The 21676-nt window shown below is 48.7% G+C and overlaps 1 protein-coding gene across 1 annotated transcript in view; it reads right to left on the reverse strand.

Annotated features, from left to right (window-relative positions):
* MAP3K11 (mitogen-activated protein kinase kinase kinase 11) overlaps positions 1-19588 on the reverse strand; it is a 37827-nt gene extending 18239 nt beyond the window's left edge. Inside the window, exon 1 of the mRNA XM_056853718.1 lies at positions 18838-19588. Within this exon, the coding sequence (XP_056709696.1) occupies positions 18838-19588 (751 nt within the window). The remainder of the gene's footprint in view (positions 1-18837) is intronic.
* Between the last annotated feature and the right edge of the window lie 2088 nt (positions 19589-21676).

Below are 21676 nucleotides of genomic sequence, written 5' to 3' on the forward strand. Positions count from 1 at the left end.
TCCCAAGTTCAGTCCCCGGTAGCCCAAATTTCGGGTGGGAGGTGATGTAAAAGACCTCCACCATCTCAGACTCTGTAAAGCAGCTTCCAGTTCAAATAGACAAAACAGGCCTTCACGAACCAAAGGTCTGACTCAGTACAAGGCAGATTCATGTGGGTGTTCAGAAGTGCTGATCTTTCTCCAAGCTCCGGTGTACTTGCCTATACCTTAACCATGACTAAGAGACTGAGAGTAAGCTTTGAGCTTGCAAGCGCCATCTCTCTTCTCCTATCTGGCACAAATTCCTCTTCTCACACCCTCTTCCCTTGTTTGCTTTAATCACATTTTTGCGTAACATCTACACTGGTGTAAACCACCAAGAAGATTAATTAGAACTGTCCCAAGTTTGAAACCCAATTTTTTTGTATAGATAACCCACACCTGCTTCAAACTCTGGTTTGCATTACCCGAGATTACCATGAATGCAGATGAAATTATAAACCTTGGTTATGGATGGAAGGGTGAAGCAGGAGAGGAGGAAGAGGGAGGGAACCCACAAGCCAGTGACCCTGATCCCAACTCTGCTTTGCAAGATGGTTGGGTGAACGTGGGCCATCCTAACCTACTTCATACGGTTGCTGGGAGGATAAAATGGGGGAGGGAGAACCAGGTACACCTGGTTGGAGGAACAGCTGATAAAAACATATTAAGACAGGCTAAAATATCTCTTAGCCATGGGTAAGAAAATGGCAACAGCACATTGGTACCTGCCCAATTCTATACGTAAAGGAGCTGGGTTTATTTGTTTATTAAAGGTATTTATATCCCACCTTTCCCTTGTGGCTCAAAATTCCAAAAATTAAAAAAATATACAAGATACTGTAAAAGCCCATTTACACCGAGAAAATGCCTACAGCTTATACTCCATTACAAGACCTTGCAAATAAATGGGCCTTACAGCATCTCCTAATAATGTCTAAAGATGGTGCCACCCCCTCTAAGGAGCCCATTCCACAAGGTGAGAGCCACTGTAGAGAAGGAACAGGCTCTAGCAGATGCCAGGTGGGCCACCTTAAGGTAGGGGGACAGCCAGAAAGTGTCTGCTAAAGGACCATATATGGCTGAAGTGGCCACGAAGGGCTTGAGGGGTAATAATCAGCAGTTGAAACTGGGCTTGGAAACAGCCTGGCAGCCAATGCAGCTGTTTTAAAAATGGCCAGATGTGTTCCAGTTGGCTAGCCCCTGACAATAATTGAGTGGAGGTATTCTGAGCCATTATCATTTGGGCCAGTTGCATTAAAGAAGCGGTTTACATAATTAGTTTTAAATATTTATATGCTCGTCTTTTTTCCTGAGCATCTTTAGAGCCAAGGTAGCACCCTCCTCCACAGGTATAGGAATGCCAGATTGCCTATGAAAAATTTACATTGGATAGGATTTGTAGGGTTGCCAACCTCCACGTACTAGTTGGCGATCTCCTGCTATTACAACTGATCTCCAGCCGACAGAGATCAGTTCACCTGGAGAAAATGGGCATTTTGGCAATTGGGCTCTATGGCACTGAAGTCCCTCCCCTCCCCAAACCCTGCCCTCCTCAGGCTCCGCCCCAAAAACCTCCCACTGGTGGCAAAGAGGGACCTGGCAACCCTAAGGATTTGCTCTTTGGGCCATGCTGATCCGGCCAGTCAAGTTGGCAACTGCTGCCCTGTAAAGCTTCTCTTCGATTGTTCGGGGAACATTGGATTTTGCCCTGTATCTGATGCTTGTGTGTATGGCCCGACTAGTTATGTATGCATGGAGTGGCACGGAAAAACAAAAAGCTCACCTCTGAAAACAAGGAATGGGTTTGGGAGGAAGATATACACAAATAAGACTCCTGCTTTTGCTTGCAAAATCCAGGAGGACTTTCAGTTCGAATGCAATGCCTGTTGTGGGATTCTTGCGTAAAGCCTGCTCTGAAAGGACCTCCCATGGAAGGAAAAGCATTTCACCAGAACAGCAAGGAGGCAGGTTTGTGTACACAGCGAAGGCAAGACACACCCGTACCTGGAAGTCAGCTCCACATGCAATAAATATAGCCCAACCCTAACTGTCTAGATGGCGCTGAAGCCAACATAACATCCTGTTTGGAGATTGGGGGGGGGGAGTCCAGTGCCAGAAATTCTGCTAAAGGACTGTAGTCCATGAGCAGAGGAGTTAGGACGGGGGGGATATTTAGCTCTCCCTTCACAACCTTGTGATTGCCTCTCTCCCCCTTCTCTAAAGAACTGGATTCTCCTCCTCTGAAGGGACACCAGTGAATTGAAAAAAGAGGCACAAGAAAATGCACTTTGAACATGCTCAGAGGGGGTCTCACAGATCCTAGGGCTGACCCCTGGCCCTCTTTTGGACCAGCCTATCTGCCTCTTTAGGGGATGCCTCTCCCCCGCCCCAGAAGTCGTTTGTGTAGGTTTGGGGGAGGTTTCCTCCTCCAGGGTTTGTGGATTTGAAGTGCCCAAGAATAAGTTCCCAGCATTCACATGGACACGGGAATGAGCAGACACGCAAGAACCAAGCAAAGCCCCAAACCCCCCTTCACTTTAGTGCCTCAAAGCTGTAACACACACACAGGCATCATCCGATACAGACCTCCTCTAGGGCTGAAGTTCTCCCCTCCTTCCTCCTCCAGGACATGCGGAACTCTCTTATCTGAGATAAGGTACACTGTATTCCCTGGCTAGTGAAACTGACAAGCTTATAAGAATTGCTGATCGCTGAAATATGTAATGCAAGTAGAGAACAATGAACAAGTTCAAAAAGTATCTTTTATTGTAAAACGTAATTGCCTGAAAGTTATAAATCTTACTGCTTGCCTCTTGGGGGGGGGGGGTCGGTCTCCCGCCTGCGTTTGGGTTCGGAGTCGAACACCCGGTTCTATCTTTGATCAAATAAAGAGCTGTTAGTTTCATCCAACCTCCTCTCAACTGTCATCATTGGATTCTATTGATAATTGGGTCCCAACAGATTCTGCACCAGGGCTCGGCCCCAGTGGCTGTTTTCAGCACCGAGGTTTTAGGCTCTTGGCAAAGTGCCTCTGAGCATATGCAACCTTTGCCACTGACGAGTAAGTCAGCCAGCCCCCAAAAGCATCTAAGCTTGGGAGGAAAGGCCTGTGGGTTAGAGGGAATGACCTCAAGGGAGGATTTCTCCCCAGCACTACTACTTTTAGATATGAAACCCTGATCTCTTCCCCTTTTTGTCAGACATGGGAAGGGCAGCGGCCCCATACAGTTTCCTGGGGAGACATAAAGAGGGCCTAAGTGCATATTATGTTTTCCTCGAGTCGACCTAATCCGATGTGTGCCTGGAGTTCTGTGCTAGGAACTGTATTTCCAGGTGGCATGCAGGTCTGATTCAGATGGGGACTGTGGCATGTGGGGGAGAGGGTGCTAATGCCTGCCCCCCCCATATCATTTTCCTGACCTGGAACAGCACTGGGGAAGCACTATTTTCCCCCAATGGGGAAACCTTCATGTATCTCATCAGTACACGCGGAACCCCCAACAAGCCAAATAGCTTCCCTCCCAAGAAAATAATGGGGGGGGGGGGAAGAGACCAAAGCCCCTTCTCCTTGAGCACCATGGTCCCAATCCAATTCAGACTTCATGCACCTGGGAATCGAGTGCCCAGTGAGGAACTTGCAAGCACGCATGGATCGTGAGGACCTGGGGGAGGACATAACATGTAGTAAGATCCTCTTGGAGAAGAGGGAATCCCAAAATGAGCCATGGCATCTGGCAGCCACCCCAATACAGCCTCTCTATGCATCTTGAGCATCTGCCAGCTCCACTGTGCTATGACAGCCCCCTGGAATGCCGCCTTCATCAGCACCTCCCTGGTGCTAGAAGGGTTTCCTGCACTGGCAGCTCTTGGCCACTCTGCCAAACTTCCTCCATGCTCTTGGCACACAGATCATGGAAACTAAGCCAGGGAGAGACAGAAAGAGACACGCTCCTTTGCTCTAACTTATTCAGCTGCGTTTGGAGAAAGAATCCAGCTCTGGCGCTCCAAAAGGTTGACCCCACTGTACCCCAAAAGGGGGAGATTTAGAGTACACCATGAAAAGCTGAATCTCCCAGAGGGCCTCATCCTTTCTCTCTTGCTGCTATGGCCACGTCTCCCCTTCTCTTTGGTTGTTGCCATTGGATTCCCACAACCTTCTGTGATGCCTTCAAGTCACTAGTCCTCACATTTAAGGCCTTCAGACCAAGACCACCAAGGGCTGTACCCTAGAACCAAGATCTCAACCTAGTCCTGTTTTCGGTGGCAAAACTCAGGCCTGAATCATACAAAAAAACTGAAGGTAGTGCCAGCGTGGTGTCGTGGTTAAGAGCGGCAGACTCTAATCTGGTGAATTGGATTCGTTTCCCCCCTCCTCCACATGAAGCCTGCTGGGTGACCTTGGGCTGGTCACAGTTCTCTGAACTCTCTCAGCCCCACCTACCTCACAGGGTGCCTGTTATGAAGAGGGGAAGGGAAGATGATTGTAAGTCAGTTTGAGACTCCTTAAGGTAGAGAAAATTGGGGTATAAAAACCAACTCTTCTTCTTCTCTGATCATGTGCAGAGGGGTCATTTTCTCATCAGTGAGTAACTACACTAGGTCAGCTAGGTAATTTTAGACTCTGGACTTAATGGACTGATGAGGATGTCCTTTTAGATGGCAATGGACAATGAATTGGAGGCTGGGCCTGTAAGCCTCGAACTTCTGTCCAAACTCTGACCCTAAAGGCACCACTGAGCAACTACTGTACAGCTGGAATTTGGGGCAGGTCTTCTTTGCTGAAGACCATGTTCTCCAACCAAGTTGGAGCCCCCTTACCTCTTCTTTTAGATATTAACCCCACCTCAACTGCTCTAACCCTGACTTTCCTTGGCCCTTTCGTTCCACCTTCAGTCTCAGATCAGTTCCGATACCTAGACTTCTAGCACAACGTAGTGGTTAGAGTGTTGGACCGTGACCAGACAGATCCAGGTTTGAATCTGTATTCCGCCATGGAAGCTTGCTAGGTGAAGAAGGTTGGTTTTTATACCTCCATCTTCTCTACCTTTAAGGAGTCTCAAACCGGCCTACAATTGTCTTCCCTTCCTCTCCCCACAACAGACAGACACCTTGTGAGGTAGGCGGAGTGAGAGAGTTTGGAGATAACTGTGACTAGCCCAAGGTCACCCAGTAGGCTTCAAGTTGAGGAGTGGGGAAATCAACCTGGTTCACCAGATCTGAGTTCGCCGCTCATGTGGAGGAGTAGGGAATCAAACTCGGTTCTCCAGATTAGAGTCCGCTGCTCTTAACCACCACACCATGCTGGTTCACCACGCTGTGTCCTTCGGCCAGTCACTCTCACTTAGCCTAACGTACCTCAGAAGGAGGCTGTTGTGAGGATAAAATGGAGGAGGGGAGAATGATATTGTAAATCTTAATTGGGGGTGGGGGGAAGAGGGATAAAAATATCTAAATGAATAGGGCAAAACAGCTTCAGTTTTGCCCTGGCTCTTCTCATCCTTTGGCCTGTTTCCCCATATCCATCCAGCAAGCTGTTTCCCCTTCTCCCTCACAGATCCCCTTGGGACCATCCTAGCTTCACCTTTCCTGTTCCACAAACCCCCTCCATCTTGAGTATCTGCCAGTCCCTCACCATTCTTTCCTCCCCAACTTCTCTTGCCTGGCATAAACGGTAACCTTTCTAGGACAGAGACACTGGTCGCTTCTCTCTAGCGTACCTCTGGAGTCCAATGGATGCTAAAATTGTATTGCCGGACTGAGTGGACTCAGCAAAACAAAGACTGGTGGGACGGAAATATCATGCCGGAAGGGAGAGAGGAAGCTGCAGGCTTTGCCTTCAGTAGTTGCCTTCTAAGACAGCCTTTCTGACCAAGAAACCATGGCCTGTAATCTCAGGTATAGGAGAACAGGATGTGATTACTCAGCAAAGGCAATCGGCACATCCTCAAAGGCAATCTTGACATTCAAAATATTGTCGAAGGCTTTCACGGTCAGAGTTCGTTGGTTCTTGTAGGTTATCCGGGCTGTGTAACCGTGGTCTTGGTATTTTCTTTCCTGACGTTTCGCCAGCAGCTGTGGCAGGCATCTTCAGAGGAGTAACACTGAAGGACACAGTGTTACTCCTCTGAAGATGCCTGCCACAGCTGCTGGCGAAACGTCAGGAAAGAAAATACCAAGACCACGGTTACACAGCCCGGATAACCTACAAGAACCAATCTTGACATGTTCAAGGACTGGGAATTAGATACTGGATGAGCCCTGGCTGAAGTTAGGCCATACAGCCTCCTCTGAGAGTAGGGTTGCCAGGTCCCTCTTCGTCACCGGCGGGAGGTTTTTGGGGTGGAGCCTAAGGAGGGCAGGGTTTGGGGATGGGAGGGGCTTCAATGCAATAGAGGCCAATTGCCAAAGCGGCCATTTCCTCCAGGTGAACTGATTTCTATCAGCTGGAGATCAGTTGCAATAGCAGCAGATCTCTAGATAGTACCTGGAGGTTGGCAACCCTATATGAAAGACCAAAAAGACCCCACTGCTACTATTAACCTAGGCCCAAGAGAGAACATGAAGGGGAATTCCTCTTCCTACCCCTCCCCCCGAGCAGCATTCCCCCCCCCCCCAAGTCTTGACCACTTCCTTTACTAGGCAACTCGGCATGTTTAAGCCTGGCACCAAAGCAGAAATCTCTTTGCTGTCCTAGCTGCCGCTTCCCCCCACCCCCCGCATCTCGGCCCCGTGACCCGTAGGCGACTCAAACATTTCCCAGGGACTCTGCGTCACTGAGCACCCCATTGTGTATGAGGCTGGCAGGAGAATCAGCCCATTGTTCTGCCAGGCTGTGGGGAGGGCAGCCCACAGAGAAGGGGCTCCTCTGGCAGAACCCCACGGATACTCCCTCCCCTACCCCTATCGGTTGGTTCTCTGGGACCCGGACTTTTCCCTCCCTCCCTTCCCCCCCACCCCGCCCCTGCTGGTCCAGGCAGGGAGGAAGCCTGAGTAACAGCTAGCAGGAAGCGCCTTGGAGGAAGTCAATGGCCAGGCCCACCGCACTGGGTCATTGTTTAGGCCAGACTGGCAAACAACACTCTTCCCCCCACACACACACGTTCAACAGAAGGGAAACCCTCTTTGGAATAACACTATATTATCATGCTGACAGCCGCGGCTTTCCAAGGGCCCCACAGAGTCGCTGATCAGACAGACACAAGTTAAGAACATAAGAACATAAGAAAAGCCATGCTGGATCAGACCCAAGACCCATCAAGTCCAACAGTCTGTTCACACAGTGGCCAACCAGGTGTATCTAGGAAGCCCACAAACAAGACAACTGCAGCAGCACCATCCTGCCTGTGTTTCACAGCACCTAATATATTCGGCATGCTCCTCTGATCCTGGAGAGAATAGGTATGCATCATGACTAGTATCCATTTTTACTAGTAGCCATGAATACTCCTCTCTACCTTGAACATGTCCACCTCCTCTTAAAGCCTTCCAAGTTGGCAGCCATCACCACATCCTGGGGCAGGGAGTTCCACAATTTAACTATGCGTTGTGTAAAGAAATATTTCCTTTTATCAGTTTTGAATCTCTCACCCTCCAGCGTCAGCAGATGAACCCACGTTCTAGTATTATGAGAGAGGGAGAAAAGATTCTCCCTGTCCACTCTCTCCAAACTATGCATACTTTTATAGAGCTCTATCATGTCTCCCCTTAACCATCTTCTTTCCAGGCTGAACAGCCCTAAGCATTTTAACCGCTCCTCATAGGGCAGTTGCTCTAGTCCCATTTTGGTTACTCTTTTCTTTGGTTGCTCATTCCTTTGGTTGCTCTTTTCTGCACCTTCTCAAAAAAGTTATTAGTTATTCCTGAGGGAGGGGTTTAAACTGAGGCTGAGTTTAAACTGAGGCACATCTCCAATGCCAGGGCTTATCCCTATCGAGAAGAGAGTGAGCATGTGCAGAGTGCCTTCCACACACCCCAAGCTGCATAATCACAACTAGCTCATCCACATCCAAAGGTATCTTGTTGGGTCAGAGACGGCCTCTTCCTAGCCTGTTTCCAAGAACTGGCCTGCTGAAGAGATTGGGGTTAAAGGTTTCCAGGACAGAAGGTTTGCGACATCCAGGCAAGGTTGGCTGCACCTGGAACTTAATCTCAGTCAAGGCTCACCATCTGGTGCACCTCCAGAACCTATTTTCAGTACCAGGGCCCCAGAATATGCAACGTTAAGCAACTCTGGGCACAGGGCAGGAACATTTCTCACAGGCGGGTCCATACTCACCCCTCCCTATACTTTTTATTATTTCTGTAACATCCAGCCCGATGGAGGAGGAGGAGAAGGAGGAGGAGGAGTTGGTGTTTATATGCTGACTTTCTCTACCACGTAAGGAAGAATCAAACCGGCTTACAATCACCTTCCCTTCCCCTCCCCACAACAGACACCCTGTGAAATAGGTAGGGCTGAGAGAGTGTGTCTAGCCCAAGGTCACCCAGCTGGCTTTGTGTGTGTGTGTGTGTGTGTGTGTGTGTGTGTGTGTGAAGTGCTGTCAAGTCGCAGCCGACTTATGGCAACCCCTTTTGGGGTTTTTCATGGCAAGAGACTAACAGAGGTGGTTTGCCAGTGCCTTCCTCTGCACAGCAACCCTGGCCTTCCTTGGTGGTCTCCCATCCAAATACTAACCAGGGCTGACCCTGCTTAGCTTCTGAGATCTGACGAGATCAGGCTAGCGTGGGCCACCCAGGTCAGGGCAGCTTCATGTGTAGGACTGGGGAAACAAATACAGTACACCAGACTAGCCTCCGCCGCTTATGTGGAGGAATGGGGAATCAAACCTGGCTCTCCAGATCAGACTCTACCGCTCTTAACCACTACACCACCCTGGCTTCTGCTGAAGAGTTCTGCTGAAGTCGAAAGCTTGCACATGATTTTGTGTCATTTTGGTTGGTCCAAATAAAAGGTACTACATGGATTGTACCCCTTCTGAATCTGAGGCCAGCCAAACTGTTGCCCCAGAAGGTCGGACCAGAACCAATGGGCTGAAATTAAATCAAAAGAGTTTGTCTAGACATTGGTAAGAATTTTCTAACAGAGCTGTTCCTCAGTGGAACAGGCTTCCTAGGGAGGTGGTAAGCTGTCCTTCCCTGGAGGTTTTGAAGCAGAGGCTAGTTGGCCATCTGTCAGCAATGCTGATTCAATGACCTTAGGCAGATGATGAGAGGGAGGGCATCTTGGCCATCTTCTGGGCATGGTGTAGGGGTCACTAAAGGTGCGGGGGGAGGTAGTTTGGAATTTCCTGCATTGTGCAGGGGGCTGATGACCCTGGTGGTCCCTTCCAACTCTGTGATTCTACAATTGTCCAGGCTGAAACTGGTTTCGGCCCAGCACCTTAAACCAACCAACAACCATATCACTGAGTGACAACATCCTTGTCCAAGTGACAACAAAGAGATGGGCCTAGCTGGAGATGGGGAGGAGCAGAACTGATACTGGATGCTGGAACTGCCAGTCAAGCTGGTGATAAGGAAGCAACTGGTAGAACTGGAACCTGATCTTCATGACAGGGGGTGGGCGGAGTGAGAAAGAGGAAAGGCCAGAGAGGCAAGAAGGAAGGGAGGGGCACGCTCCCCTCCTGCCTTCCCCGTGGCTTCACTGATAAGCAGCAGCTTCCTGTGTTCACTGGCCCTGGTCAGGAAAACAGAACAGAAAGGGAAGAGTTAGCGGGCCTCCCGCTACATTAAAGCCAGCACGGTGGCAGGGGTGGGGGAGGCACATAAACACAGCACTGCCCTTTCCAGGAGGCTGCGACTGCAGGATAAGTCTCGCTCCGCCAACGAAGCAAATAAGCCAGTGTTTGTGCGTTTGCCAGACCGGCAACGAAAACGGGGAGGAAATCCAATAGGGATTGGGGAGGGAAGAAACCCCCCAAAAGGACATCTGTGGCAACCCAAACTGTCAACTAGGAAGGGCCCCTTCCCTGCCACTAAGTCACTGCAGAGGTTTAGATCAGTTGCTGTCGTCGTCCTCCCCAGGCTCAAATTTGCAAACTGTGGATGATATAGGGTTGCTCTCAAACCTGTTATCAAGCAAGAAGGGTTATCATAGGGAGCCAGCCCTGAGGCAGCTACAGCAGCAGCAACCCTGACAGACAGCCTCTCAACACACAGAATCTTACATTTCATCAAATGGAAAGAAAGAAAGAAAGAAAGAAAGAAAGAAAGAAAGAAAGAAAGAAAGAAAGAAAGAAAGAAAGAAAGAAAGAAAGAAAGAAAGAAAATATCCATGCCACATCTCTGAAAAGCTGCTTGAGATATCCCTGGTGTCATAGGGGGTTACCGCACTTTGTATTCTCAGCGATGTATTAGGAGTTTTAAAATGTTATAAAAAACCATCGCTTTAAAAGGGTTTTTGGATACCACGGCTTATAAATGGTTGGAAGACGTCTTCACAGCTAAAGGGGCCAAACAAAGTGCGAACAGTATTTTTTATAACGTTTTCAAACTCTTAATACATTGGTGTGAATACATAGAAAGTGCGAACAGTATTTTTAATAACATTTTCAAACTCTTAATACATCGCTGGGAATACAAGTGCGGTAACAGCAAATCATGGAGTTGGAAGGGACCACCAGGGTCCTGTCACATTTTTTAAAGCTTTATACAGCAAGCAGGTCAGCTTAAAAAATACCCCCCCAAAGAGCCAAGATTCACAAGACTGAAAGAGATAGTGGTGCCGCTCCAGAAACCAAATTCTCACGGCAGCCACAGAGCATACTCCCTCACCCACCCCATACACCCTTCTGGCTCAGCTGGATAACACTTGTGAACCTCATAATCTGTCCTGGAATTCAGATCCAGAGCCTGGTGTTGACATTACGGAGCAGGAGGACTGGGAACCGAATGACTGTGAGCTGCATGCCTTTCCCTGCCCACTGAAAAAGCATAGACCTACACACACATTTGGGATTGTGGGGGGAAAGAGCTTTTAAATCAGAAATTTTGGCTTCCTCTCCTTTTAGCAAGTGTTCATCCCTCCAGCAAGAGACTTGAAGATAACAACATGTACAGGAATTGTATGTATGTATTCTCTCCCATTCTCTCTCTCTCTCTCTCTCTCTCTCACATACACAGTCTTTCTGCTTGTGTCTCCACAATCAAGTACTACATACACCATATATCTGATGAAAGGAGGAAAAGTGAGAATTTGGTTTCTGGAGCTGCATCCAGAATCTCACAAAAGTTTATACCCTGGATATTTTGGCTGGTCTTTAATGTGCTACTGGTCTCAATTTTTGTTCTACTACTACAGACTAACCAGGCTTGAAACTACATATGGTCAAAACATACATACACTGAAGGATTCCCATGGTGATTATTTCATAATTTGCTTGTTGGGGCTTCCCGACTGCGATTGCACAATTCTGTGGTGTCCCGTCCCCGCCACCACGTGCCTGTAAACTCTGGACTTTGATTACTAAGCCGAAAACATCAGGCATCAGAGAGATCCAGTGTGATAATGTAACACAGTGTCAGACTAGGAACTGGGAGACCCAGCTTCATATCCCCTCCTCAGCTATGGACCTTGGTGGGTGACCTCAGGCCAGTCACTTTCTCCTCTCTTTCAGCCTCATCTACCTCACAGGGTTGTTGTAACATTGAAACGAGGAAAAGAGAACCATCAGATCTTTGGAGGAAGGGCAGAGTAAAAATGTGCTAGGTGGATTTATTTTTGCCCTGGTACTGTACTAACAACCTGAACGGGATGGCAACCTTTTTTAGGAGCACTAGTGAAAATCAGCATGCAATCCAAGATATACCCAGCAAAGTTAGAAATCATGCTGGTAAGCAACTATACACAACATGACACTGCAAAGTTTCCTGGGGTGGATCTATCTTACTTTGCCAGCCTTAATTATGTGTGTGTAAAGTGCTGTCAAGTGGCAGCCAACTTATGGCAACCCATTAGGGTTTTCAAGGGAAGAGACTAACAGAGGTGGTTTGCCATTGCCTGCCTCTGTTATACCTTGGCGGTCTCCCATCCAAGTACTAACCAGGACTGACCCTGCTTAGCTTCTGAGATCTGATGAGGTCAGGCTAGCCTGGGCCGTCCAGGTCAGGGCCAGCCTTAATTAGCAACTGCTGTATAATAGGGAGACAGAACATCTGCTTTAGGAGGTAGTGAATTACTCGAATCGCCTCTCTCCCAAACACCTTTCCTAAGAGATTCAGGTCTAGCTCAATGTGCATGAATTTATCTTGCAGAATAAAATACAGTTACCTGTATTTATTCGAAAAGATGACCCTGAATGTAGGATGACCCCCCTCCAAATGTTATACCCTTAAATATTTTTATTATTGGACATAACCATAATTTGTATGCAAATTTAAGATAACAGGGCATTTTTTGATGGTATGTGTGTGTCTGCGCTAGCACACTCACAGTTGACTTATGGCAACCCCATTGTGAGTGGGGGAACCTAGTCTTGCATCTGGGTAAACACCGTAGGCGCCAGTCTACCCATGCAGCCTCTAGAAGTCATTTTCTAGAGAGAGATTGGGATGTGCAAATGAGTGACTGCAGCCAACCCCCACAGTATCATGGGGAGAAAGTGGCATTGCTCAAAACAGATATGGGTAAGGCAGTCTGCACACGCACAGAAGAACTCTCTTCTTTCTCACTTCTTCACATGCCACTGAGTCTTCACACCAAAAATATGTCTTGGGGGTAAAGCCCTGCTTCAAACCATCATTTTACTCCCTTTCCCAATCAGATGCATGCGGTAGCACTCACAGCCTCTTTTGAAAACACCATCACCAATTTTGCACATATTAATTCATTCAAATATGTACAGTCTTCAATACTGCCTGTGGGCCTGCCTATGGGTGAGACTGAGTACACACACAACCTCGAATCCCGTGGAGTGTTTCCACTGATAGAAAGATGCCCATTAACGGCATGTGACTTTCCTACCTCCCCCCTCTGCTGCAGCCACAAAAGCCCCATCACCAAATGCTGCTCCACGAACAGCATTTTGCAGGGCATGTTGGGCTGCAGAGGTGGGGGGGGCAGAGGCGGGAAGGTCATGCTCTCCTGATGGAATTCCTTCCACCTCTGGCAATGCTCCATGGGATCGAAGCCATGTCTTAAAGCGTGGAGTAAAATGGATCAGAGACAACCATACCCAGAGACAGGCTGGAATCCAACAGTACCTTTATTTCCCAGAGAGCTGGAAGGGGTTTGAAAGAGAGATTTGTGTCATAGACACATCCCCCTGCTACCTTTGGAAAACAGGTAGGGCAGGTTCATTCACTGTTTTAAAAAAAACAAACCAAAACCTGTTTGACCAGAGGTGAAAGTGGAACTGTTGCCTGCACACGACAAGAAGCTCAGCTTTTCTCAAACTAGTTTCAACTCTCTTGAAAACAATTCCGTCTCCTGCCTTAGTGGTTATAGTTCTGTGAAGAGCAGCGGCTGGCTCTCCCACTTGCGAGAAAGCTATACCCTGATCCATATACCTGTCTGCCTAACCCCAGATGTGCTTTTGCTGGGGTTGGCAAAGCTACTTCACAGCAATGCACTCTGTGTATCCTCAGAGGTACTATTCATGATTATTACTTCATTCCTGTCACAGCTGAGAACTGGAATGGAAAAGGGATTCTGGAGTTGGCTGCTGGCTCCAGCCCTGGCCAAAGAATTCCCCCATAATCTCCAGGATCAGATGAGCAGGCCTATTACATTAGGTGCTGTGGAGCACAGGCAGGATGGTGCTGCTGCATTCGTCTTGTTTGTGGGCTTCCTAGAGGAACCTGGTTGGCCACTGTGTGAACAGACTGCTGGACTTGATGGACCTTGGTCTGATCCAGCATGGCCTTTCTTATGTTCTTAATGTCCATGCCCTGACCTGGATGGCCCAGGCTAGCCCGATCTAATCAGATCTCAGAAGCTAAGCCGGATTGGCCATGATTAGTATTTGGATGGGAGACTACCAAGAAAGTCCAGGTCACTACACAGAGACAAGCAATAGCAAACCACCTCTGTTTGTCTCTTGCCCTACGGGATCACCGTAAGTTGACTGCGACTTGACAGCACTTTACACACGCACAATGTCCGTCCCTAAAGCCAAGCAGTATGCAGGGACACAGAATAGTCAATCCCAACCCTGGAGGCCAGCCATCTCCACAAAATCTCGCCTCTTGGTCTCAATGTCCCAGTCTGTAAAATGTGAACGACGGGCACCGGGCCTGCTTTCTGTAGCTGATCCTCACATCAGTCCAGTGAGGTGGGGCAGTAGGACTACCCATTTTACAGCATGGAGGAACAGAGGCTGACAATGCCCCCATGACTAAACCTTAGGAAAATGGCAGCTTAGCAATTTAAATAAATAACAGTGCTTTTCTTAGACAGGTGCAACTCTACTTAGGAGAGCACTGAAAATACACAAACACACAAGGGGCCTGTGAAGAACTGCAGGGAACAGGTGGGATAATTTGGAGAAATCCCATCCCACCCCCCAAAAAGTCTCCACTTCAAGAACTGTCAATGTTCTCAAGAGCTTGCACAAGCTCCTCTCTTCCCCCTTTTCCTTTCAATGACACTCAGCAGCTCTCAACATTTGGTACCCCTGGGGTCCCTCATCAGGCTATAGTTCGGGGGCTAGATTTTTTTTCCCTTGTAAATGTACACATTTCTGGTATACCTGGGGAGTCCCCTGAGTATATAAAGCCCTCCTTCCCTTGCCCAGCTGCTTTCACCATCGACGGAGAGGCCTGGCAGTTTACTATCAGACCTAATGACGGACTGAAGGCCTTCGATGAATTGCGAGAGGGAACAATTGGGAAACCTCACCCCACCCCTGAAAACCTCCCCCTCCGAGATTCCTTTGCAGAGGCCTGAGCAGGCCACTTTCCTCTCTCCCTTCAAGTGGCTGACAGCTGTTCTCAATGTTACAGCCTTCCTGAAGACTTTTCGGTCTCTGTGGGTGGCCTGGCTTTGGTACCACCAACACCCCAGCTCAGCCAGTTTACTATTAGATACAGTGGTATACAAATTAGGGACAAGACTCACAAGAGGGGAAAATCTTATATTCTCTTGCTGGCTTCCTTCCTCACACTATTGCTGCTTCCCTCTTCCCTCTGTTTGCCCCATTTGTTCCAGATCCTGCTTCCCCACCCCCTCCTGCCATGGTTGACCCTAATTTCCTTCTCCCCACTACATTTTTGCTGCTTCCTTCCACCTACCTTTACCACAATTTCCCTCACCTCAGCTGCCATGTTTCCATGCCTCCACTCTCAGCTATCTTTCCCCCAGTGCAGCAACTACGCTTTCGCCCCATTGCCTTACCTATCGCCTACCCTGGTCCTTTTGTCTCTTAGAGGGCCATACCATGGTAGGTGCCCCCCGGTACAATGTGCATGCATTCAAAGACATCATTTTTTACATTTTCAGGGCTTTTAGCCCCTCTCTTCATATTATTCTGCAAAGAAGGAGGAGGAGGAGTTGGTTTTTATACACCAATTTTCTCTACCATTAAGGAGCCTCTAAGTGGCTTACAATCACCTTCCCACCTTCCCTTCCCCGCCCCTTGTGAGGTAGGTGGGGGCTGAGAGAGTTCTGAGAGAACTGTGACTAGCCCAAGGTCACCTAGCAGGCTTCATGTGGAGGAGTGGGGAAACCAACCTGGTTCACCAGATTAGACTCCGCCGCTCATGTGGAGGAGTGGGGAATCGAACCCAGTTCTCCAGATTAGAGTCCACCACTCTTAACCACTACACCACGCTGGCTCTTAGCCCTGAGCAGCCCACTCTTGCAGATTTTTTGATCCTCATGGTGGAGCCATCCTTGCTATAAGATACAGAGCTTACTCAAATGCAAAGGCTGTTCCCCACCCCTCCCCCCGGTATACCACCAAATAAAAAGAGGGGGTCATTTTACATTCACATGCAAGTTACAGTTATATCCAGTTAAAAAAAAAATTATGTTTGTGTATAACACTCTTTCCTTGAAAACTCTACGGGGTCGCCATAAGTCAGCTGTGACTTGACGGCACTTCCCACCACCACCCTAACACTTTTAAGGGGGCCAACTTACATTCAGGGTTGGCTTTGTTTGGAGTAAATGTAGGTATAGGATAAGGCAACTGTCCTCTTCCCCTCTACTAACCTAACATTCCATCACATGCCAGGGTAACCAAGAAACAGGGTGCAGGATGGGGCCGCTCAGAGAGAAGCAGGCTGGATTTCCAAGTGCCGGGGTCAAGGCAAGGCAGAATGCAGGGATAAAGCCCTTCTCCAATAGCCTCTCCCCTTTAGTGAATGACTCCCATTCATTCCTGCGAGGGTCAGTAAAGGGCTTCCTTCCCCCCCAAGCACTCTGAGAGTCCTTGCAAATATATCTCTGGCTCTCTGCATGCACCTTCCCACCCTAACGAAGGGGCCTTTGCTAGTAATAGGAAAAACTAGAAGTAGGAAAAACTCAAGAAAAAACGTGTTGTCAATCCCGCGTCCCTAAATTCTTCATGTCCATCATTACAACTGCCCTGTAAGACAGAGCAGCATTATTAAATTGCAATTGTGTGTGTGGCTGGGTGCGGAAAGATTTACGGTGGCCTCTAGTCACCTCGTGAGTTTATGGCTGAGCTAAGATTTGGAATGGAGTCCAAATCTTAGAATGCTCATGCTCTTAACCGCTGTGAAATACCATTTCTTAGTTATGAAACATGCAAAGGAGGGAGGGCCTCTGAACATGTGTAGAGTTGCTTTCCTGTCATTCCTGAGGTCACCAATCTGCCTGGGACTGGGAAAAGGGTTTCCACGTCAAGGTGTGGAAGGCAAGATTCCTTTGGGCATCCACTCCTTAGGGCATTCCTAAGGCTTGGTAGGAACAGGAGGCTTTATTTTGTAGGCTAGGTCGCCAGCGGGATCCCCCAGCTCACAGCTGCAGAGGCCCAACTCTCACAAGAGGAAAAACTCCAGATCCCCAAGCTCTTGTTCGCATGGAAAGAAAAACATTTATCTCGCCCTTGCAAGAGGAAATGGAGCATGCAAAACCAGTTTCTGCAAGAGTCAGCGTCACTTCCTTCTGGTCTCGGGTCACAGAGGTCACAGTCTAGTGACAAACTCCTGGGGCAAAAGAGGGGGTGGCAAATTGAACTTCATTTAAACAAAAAAAAAGGGAGACATGTCAGAGCACATGCCTGCCTCCGCTGCAGACGCCCTCCCCACTAGCACCAGAGATTGGGACACAGGAGGTGCTTACTCTGTGGTGAAAAGGCAGCACTCGGGACATGCTCAAAGGCTCTTCATAGATTTCCTGAGAGGCACAAAGATTGGCCACAGCTCAAATTCATCCGTCTTCCCAGTGCTTTGTAGAACATTTTTCTACTCAGTGGGTGCCCTGTCAATTAATTCGGGGCTCCTTTATCTTTTCAGGTATTTTGAGAGCATAGGGGAATTTCTCCCGCATCTATGATGGGGGAAAAGTAGGGGGAAGATACTGCTTCCAAAGTTGCCCCCTCTCTGTTCCACAACCCTTTTTTGTAATTCCACATAGACAAAAAACTGTCCTGTGGGTGAAGGGACAGTATTTGGTGGGTCGAAAGCGGCCACAAAGGACGCAGCCCTACAAGAAGTTCTCCGTGCTTTTGGCTCAGCCCCCATTCATTTCAGTGGGGCTTTGCAGTGGATTGTTCCCCAAACTGAACCAGACTTGGAAGGAAAGAGTTCAGGCTGTAAAATTAATATTTAGCCTTGACACTTTTGCTTGACATACCTGATTATTTACAAAAACTGAGGTAACTGATTTTGACAAGGTTACACTTAACAGTATTGCCAGTGCAGTGTATTGGGTAGAGGGCTGGACTAAGATCCGGGACACCCAGGTTCAAATCCCCACTCTGCAATGGAAGCTTGCTGAGTGATCTTGGCCCAGTCACATACTCCCAACCTAACCTACCTCACAGGTGATCAGAAGAAGTGAGCTGTGGCTCAGGAAAGCTCATACCCTGCCAGAAATGTTGTTAGTGTTTAAGGCACTACTGGACTCCTACTCTTTTCTACTGCTAGTGATAGACTAACACGGCTATCCATCGTGATCTACCTCACAGGGTTGTTGTGAAGAATAAATGCAGGGGAGGAGAACATAAGGTGCTTTGAGACCCCATTGGGAGAAAGGCGGGAGGGTATAAATGAAGTAAGTTATCAATAATAATCATGTTATTAATGCTTGCTCTCCCTCCAAACTCAATTTTGAACACATGAAGCTGGCCCAATAAGGTCAGTATTGTCTACCCAAACTGGAAGTGGGTCTCCAGGGTCTCAGGTTTTTTCGCATCACTTCATCCTTTTGAGATGTTGGGACCTTCTGCATGCAAAGCAGAGGCTCTAACACTAAGTCACAGCCCCTCTGCCTAATTTATTTATATATATTGGTAAGATGTAACGCCCTTGACTCAGCCCAGACACAAGGGCGATACAATAAAATTATTGCAGAAGAACAAAAATGCCCATTTTGTCCGGATCAAATAGACTCCCTAGCCCACATTGTTTTAGCATGTCTACAAAATAATATTGCACCAAATAAATATATCACTCCCTGGATAAAACAGCTAAAGACGCTTTCTGAGAAACGGATAATGAGTTATCTGCTGTCAAATAGATCGGTCAATTGCGCGAGAGATGTGGCGACTTTTCTCTTTATAGCGTCAAGGAAAAATTAAATTTCATCTCCCCTTTTTAAAGCGTGAAGTGGTTGATGGATAGCCAGTGGCTGTTAAATCAAGGGAAAGGTTATATTTTTTTACAGAACTTCTGGTCAGCTCCGCTACTCACTATTGTTGGACTTCAGGTCGCGGTGGATGACTGGAACGATGGCTTCACAGTGCAGGTACAGCATCCCTTGGGCAATCTGCACAGCCCAGTTGATGAGGATGTTTGGTGGTATCCTCTGCCCGGCCAGCATCCTGCTGAGAGGACCCCCCGCGGCGTATTCCATGACCAGGCACAAGTTGGGCTCCTGCAGGCAGACGGCCTTGAGAGCGATGATGTTGGGGTGCCTCAACATAGCGAAGAGCCGGGCCTCCTGCTGCACCCGCTCGGCCGTGGTACTGATGTCCTCGTCCGGGTCCTGGCGGGCGGCCTTGACCGCCACCAACTCCCCACGCCAGGTGCCACGGTAGACCTTGCCGAAGCCACCGACCCCGATCACTTCCTCCAGCCTCAGGTCCCGGAAGTCGGCCTTGGGTGGGCCCTCGGGCCCGGAGTAGCCCCCCGTCTTGGGCGAGACATAATTGGAAGGAAAGATGCCCACTTGGTTGTTCACCTTGCCGGCCCACCAGCCTTCATCCCCGGAGATGGCGGCGTCCCACGAAAGGACCTCCACCAAGTCACCTTTGCGCAGGGTCAGCTCGTCGCTGCTGGCCGCCTCGTAGTCGAACAACACCGTCCAGACGGGGTTGGCGTAAGCGGTGGGGCCCCCACCCCGAGAGCCTCCCCCCCAGGCCACCAGTGGGGCCTTCCGGAGAATACTTTTGAGCGGCTCCATGGGGGTCGTCTGGCCCTTGCTGGTCCAGGACACCCGCATCTAGGTCATCGACACGCTCTTCCACGCCACTTCCAGGCGCTTCCGACGGGGCAGGGAGCATGTGGGAGGGATGCCGGAGGGGAGGGGGCAGGGAGGGAAGCTCGGGCTAGCGCTCCAGCCTGCGGACGGCCCCTCCCCTCGGGGAAGCAGGACCCTCCCCTCGAGTCTCAATGAAAAGTGGGGGGTCGGAGAGTCTCCATCGCCTCCACCAGAGGTTGCCGCCGGGGGGGGGGGGCGCTCCCTGCCGCTTCTTTCCTCTCTAGGGTGGCCCCCTTCCAGCCCACGGAGCCGGGCGGATCGTGCCGTCGAAGCCTTGCCTGCTTTCTCCGGGAGGGAGGGAGGAAGGGAGGGAGGGAGTCCGCCGCCTGCAGCTCGCCCGTCCCGTCCGCCGCCTCTTCCCCGAAGCGCTCTGGGCGCAGTCGAGCCGGCTCCGCCGCGTCCAGCCCTCGCCGCGCCTGGAAAAGCAGCCGGGAGCGAGCGGAGAGGTCGGGCGGCCGCCCCGTCGAGGGGGCGCGCGGACGGCTCCGTCGCTTCGCCCAGGCTCGGGCAAAAGTGCCGGACGGAACGAGGCGGGGAAGGCAGGACAAGGCAGGGCAGGGCAGGCAGGGCAGGCAGGGGCGGGGTTCGAATCCCTCGGCCTGCCCAGGGGAAGGCGGCTCTCGCTCGCTCTCGGGCAGGGGCGTCACAAAAGCTGAGGCTCAGCCCCGGGACTGGATCGCCCTGGGGGGGGGCTCCTGCCTTTACATCCTGCGAGGAGAAACGTAGCAGTAGAAGAAGGAGAGTTGGCTTTTATATGCCGACTTTCTCTCTCTCTCTTTTTTTTTATATTTTTTTTATTTTTCCAAAATTATTAATGACATAGTTTAACAATAACATAAAGAATATAAAGTAAAAACGAATAAGTAACAATAAGTAACATTGTTTTTTTTAATCTATATATCATCAAAAATTGTTGACTTCCTCTACACCTCCCTTTACATCCTGCGAGGAGAAACGTAGCAGTAGAAGAAGGAGAGTTGGCTTTTATATGCCGACTTTCTCTCTCTCTCTTTTTTTTTATATTTTTTTTATTTTTCCAAAATTATTAATGACATAGTTTAACAATAACATAAAGAATATAAAGTAAAAACGAATAAGTAACAATAAGTAACATTGTTTTTTTTTTAATCTATATATCATCAAAAATTGTTGACTTCCTCTACACCTCCCTTTACATCCTGCGAGGAGAAACGTAGCAGTAGAAGAAGGAGAGTTGGCTTTTATATGCCGACTTTCTCTCTCTCTTTTTTTAAAAAACATTTTTTTATTATTATTTTTCCAAAATTATTAATGACATAGTTTAACAATAACATAAATATAAAGTAAAAACAAATAAGTAACATTGTTTTAAAAAAAATCTGTATATCATCAAAAATTGTTGACTTCCCCTACACCTCCCTTCATCTTGTGATATATTGGTAATCTCTTTTGCGCAGAATTCTAATCCTAATACTATGGTTAATATTTATTGGTGTCTTTGACATTTATGTTTTTCAAGGAAAAAAAGAAAAGATTAACAGTTAGTAATATCATATAAAGAAAAGAGAAAAAATAAAAATTGAAGAGGGAGAGAAATAAATATATGCCAACTTTCTCTACCACTTAAGGAAGAATTAAACTGGCTCACAATCACCTTCCCCGCCCCACAGACACCCTGTGAGGTAGGCTTAGAGAGCTGTGACTAGCCCAAGGTCACCCAGCTGGCTTCATTGGGGAGGGGCTGTGGCTCAGAGGAAGAGCATCTGCTTGATATGTAGAAGGTCTCGGGTTCAATCCCCGGGCATCTCCTGTTAAAGGAACCAGGCAAGGAGGTGATGTGAAAGACCGTCCTCAGCCTGAGAACCTGGAGAGCTGCTGCCGGTCTGAGTAGACAATACTGACTTTGATGGACCAAGGGTCTGACTCAGGATAAGGCAGCTTCATGTGTTCGTGTGTAGGAGTGGGGAATCATAGCCAGTTGTCCAGATCAGAGTCTGCCGCTCGAAACCACCGCTCTTAACCACTACACCATCCTGCTCTGTTGTGTTCTTCCAAACATTGGAAAAGCTG

Source organism: Euleptes europaea, chromosome 7 (assembly GCF_029931775.1).
Source record: "Euleptes europaea isolate rEulEur1 chromosome 7, rEulEur1.hap1, whole genome shotgun sequence".
NCBI classification, from domain to species: domain Eukaryota; kingdom Metazoa; phylum Chordata; class Lepidosauria; order Squamata; family Sphaerodactylidae; genus Euleptes; species Euleptes europaea.